The sequence below is a fragment of the Mesitornis unicolor genome, unplaced genomic scaffold (assembly GCF_000695765.1).
Source record: "Mesitornis unicolor isolate BGI_N332 unplaced genomic scaffold, ASM69576v1 scaffold21641, whole genome shotgun sequence".
NCBI classification, from domain to species: Eukaryota; Metazoa; Chordata; class Aves; order Mesitornithiformes; family Mesitornithidae; genus Mesitornis; species Mesitornis unicolor.
The window spans coordinates 49,335-51,739 of record NW_010162004.1 but is presented as its reverse complement, the minus strand read 5'-3'; the positions used below and the strand labels follow the sequence as shown (position 1 = coordinate 51,739).

Here is a 2,405-nt window from a genome sequence, read left to right as displayed (position 1 = left end):
TAGATACCGTTGTGGTTGGGAAAAACCTCTGCTTTGAAGCTGTAGAGTAAGACCATCCTTGATGAACGCTCTATTCTATGTGCTATAAATGTACTGTATTGGAAAATTGCATCCTTATGTTATGCACAATGGCACCCAAATTTGCTATGCTTTCCAGCATACCAGTATCTTCTGTTCTTTAATCCTGATTTACTTCACCTTCTCCATAATGTCTGCCTGGCTCCTTCTCCCAAGAAATAGTCATAAAGACGGATTTCAGGCAGTTTAGTTCTTGTAATACAAATACATATTGCAGGCTTATGAACTCAGAAAAAAAAATGTAAATTTAACTTAAGAAGCACTAATTCATGGTGCTAGCAGAGCATACATGATGGGCACAATTTGTACTTCAGATAAGCTTGCAAAGATTTGACTTTGAAGGTGTCAAGTATTTGTTTGTTGGTTTGTTGTTGGTTTTTTTTCCAAAAAAATGTTTTACAGCAGAATTGCCCCATCTCTGTATAAAACATTTTAAATACTAAAAAGTTACTTTAGAGAGGTTAGTTTTAAATACGAAACTGAGCAAAACTGATGGCTTAAGAGACTCAAAAAAAAAAACAAACCTCATCTTGATGCTGCACATCTACTCTACCTGACACGTCCGCTGTGTTTGTGCTACTGTAACCATGGTGTGTAACTGCTGTTCTCAGTGTGGGGGGGATAGTGTATTCAGTGATGACTTCTGCTGACAAGCCCTTTTTGATTCTTGGAATGAGAGGATCCCTCAGGCTTCATTCTGTTTTCTGCATAATTTAAAGTGCTATTCCTCATGCTGCATACCGCAGTTTGGCTAAAATACATCCATGAACCATATGTGGCATCATTCGCTAATGATGCAATTTCTTCTCATGAAAATGTCTCCCTTTATGATGCTGTAGGCTTAAAAGGTCCTTTGAGCCTTGAGGTTATAAGGAGACATTAAAATTTGTTAAAGACGTCCTTGTAAAACAAATTTGTGTGTGTTACAGACTGATTTACTAGGGTGACCTTTTAAGATGTGGACATAGCTATTTCTGCGGAAGTTGAGGATAGTAAACATTTTATTACATTAGGGACTTTATCCCTTCCTTTTTTTTTTTTTTTTTTCTTTTTTTAAGAGGGACTGGGTGAACATTTCTGGTGTAGTTACAAGAAGTAATAAAGTGTTCAGTTGCCACAGCAGATACCTGAGATGGGATAAGTAAACTTCTTCCTGAAGTGTTCTGGCTGTATTGGGCAAAGTACAGGAAGGTACCTGAACTACCTGAAGTTGCAAAGCTAAAATTCCTGCGACTCTCACTGACTTCACTTCAGTTCCCAGTTCAGTTCTGCAAATCTGACTCCTGTGGGAACATACTGAGCCAAGCTCTACAGCTCCATGAACACGGGAATAGTTTTACTTATTTTCGTTCCAGATGATGGATTTAAAGTTGTAATCTGCAGTCACTGTCTCTATGCATCCCAAATATGGTCAAGCACAAACAGTGATGCACTTAAATGACCAGATGAAACACTGACTCCCCAGCTTCTTTCTGGAAACTTTCTCATTTTTTGTTTAAATAATAGGTTGGGGTTTTTTTTTTGTTAAATAGGAAGAATTGTTTTCTTCCTAAAAGTGAGGGAATATAGATACAGTGTATTAATCCTACGCTGGAAGAAATTACCTCAGCATTTGGATGGTACCGTCCTTCTACTTATCACTTGCAGGCAGAAAGATATCTCCCGAAGTTCTTCATCAGGGAAGAAGCTTTCAAATAACAGGTACAACTGACATACAGTTTAACACTTAAAAAAAATGTAGGACTAAGAGAAGGGAACATGCACCTTGCCTTAATTTTCAACAATGGAGTGTTGAAAAAAAATTCTGAGATCGCCACTGAGGTGTAGAGATCTGAAATTGCAGAACCAAACACCCACAGAATTTAAGGAGCTTCGAAACTGAAGTTCTGGCCCCTATTGTGATACTCCTTAAAATTCACATCCAGTATCTGACCACTCTTAAATTTTTGAGAGTCTGGCTCTGAAAATTTTGCCGTGACCTCGTTTAGCAATGGAATCTATGACTTGAGTAGACTTTACAGTGAGCTAGAGCAAAATGGTAATCAGTTCATTTTTTAGTCCTTTAATACATGCATTTTTCAGTTCTGTCATGTAAAAAGCTGAATAAATAAAAAGAAAGCAATTAATAATCAGCAGCAGAGATTTAATTTTACAGTTTACTTTATGATCTGTGGACAGTCACTCCAGGCTTTTGCTTTCCTCTTGGCCAGTGCAAGCCAGGCTGGTTCTGTTGACACAGGGTTAGCATCAGGCGTGGAGAATCTCTTGGCCACCTCCTTTGCCAGTGGGGTTGACGGAACAGAATCTGAAATTTCCACTGGATTTGA

At 38.2% G+C, this 2,405-nt stretch overlaps 1 protein-coding gene across 1 annotated transcript in view; it reads right to left on the bottom strand.

The window, feature by feature from the left end:
- Positions 1 to 2,234: 2,234 nt before the first annotated feature.
- Positions 2,235 to 2,405, bottom strand: part of KIAA1211 (KIAA1211 ortholog) — a 23,086-nt gene continuing 22,915 nt past the window's right edge. Inside the window, 1 exon segment of the mRNA XM_010193506.1 lies at positions 2,235 to 2,395. Within this exon segment, the coding sequence (XP_010191808.1) occupies positions 2,235 to 2,395 (161 nt within the window).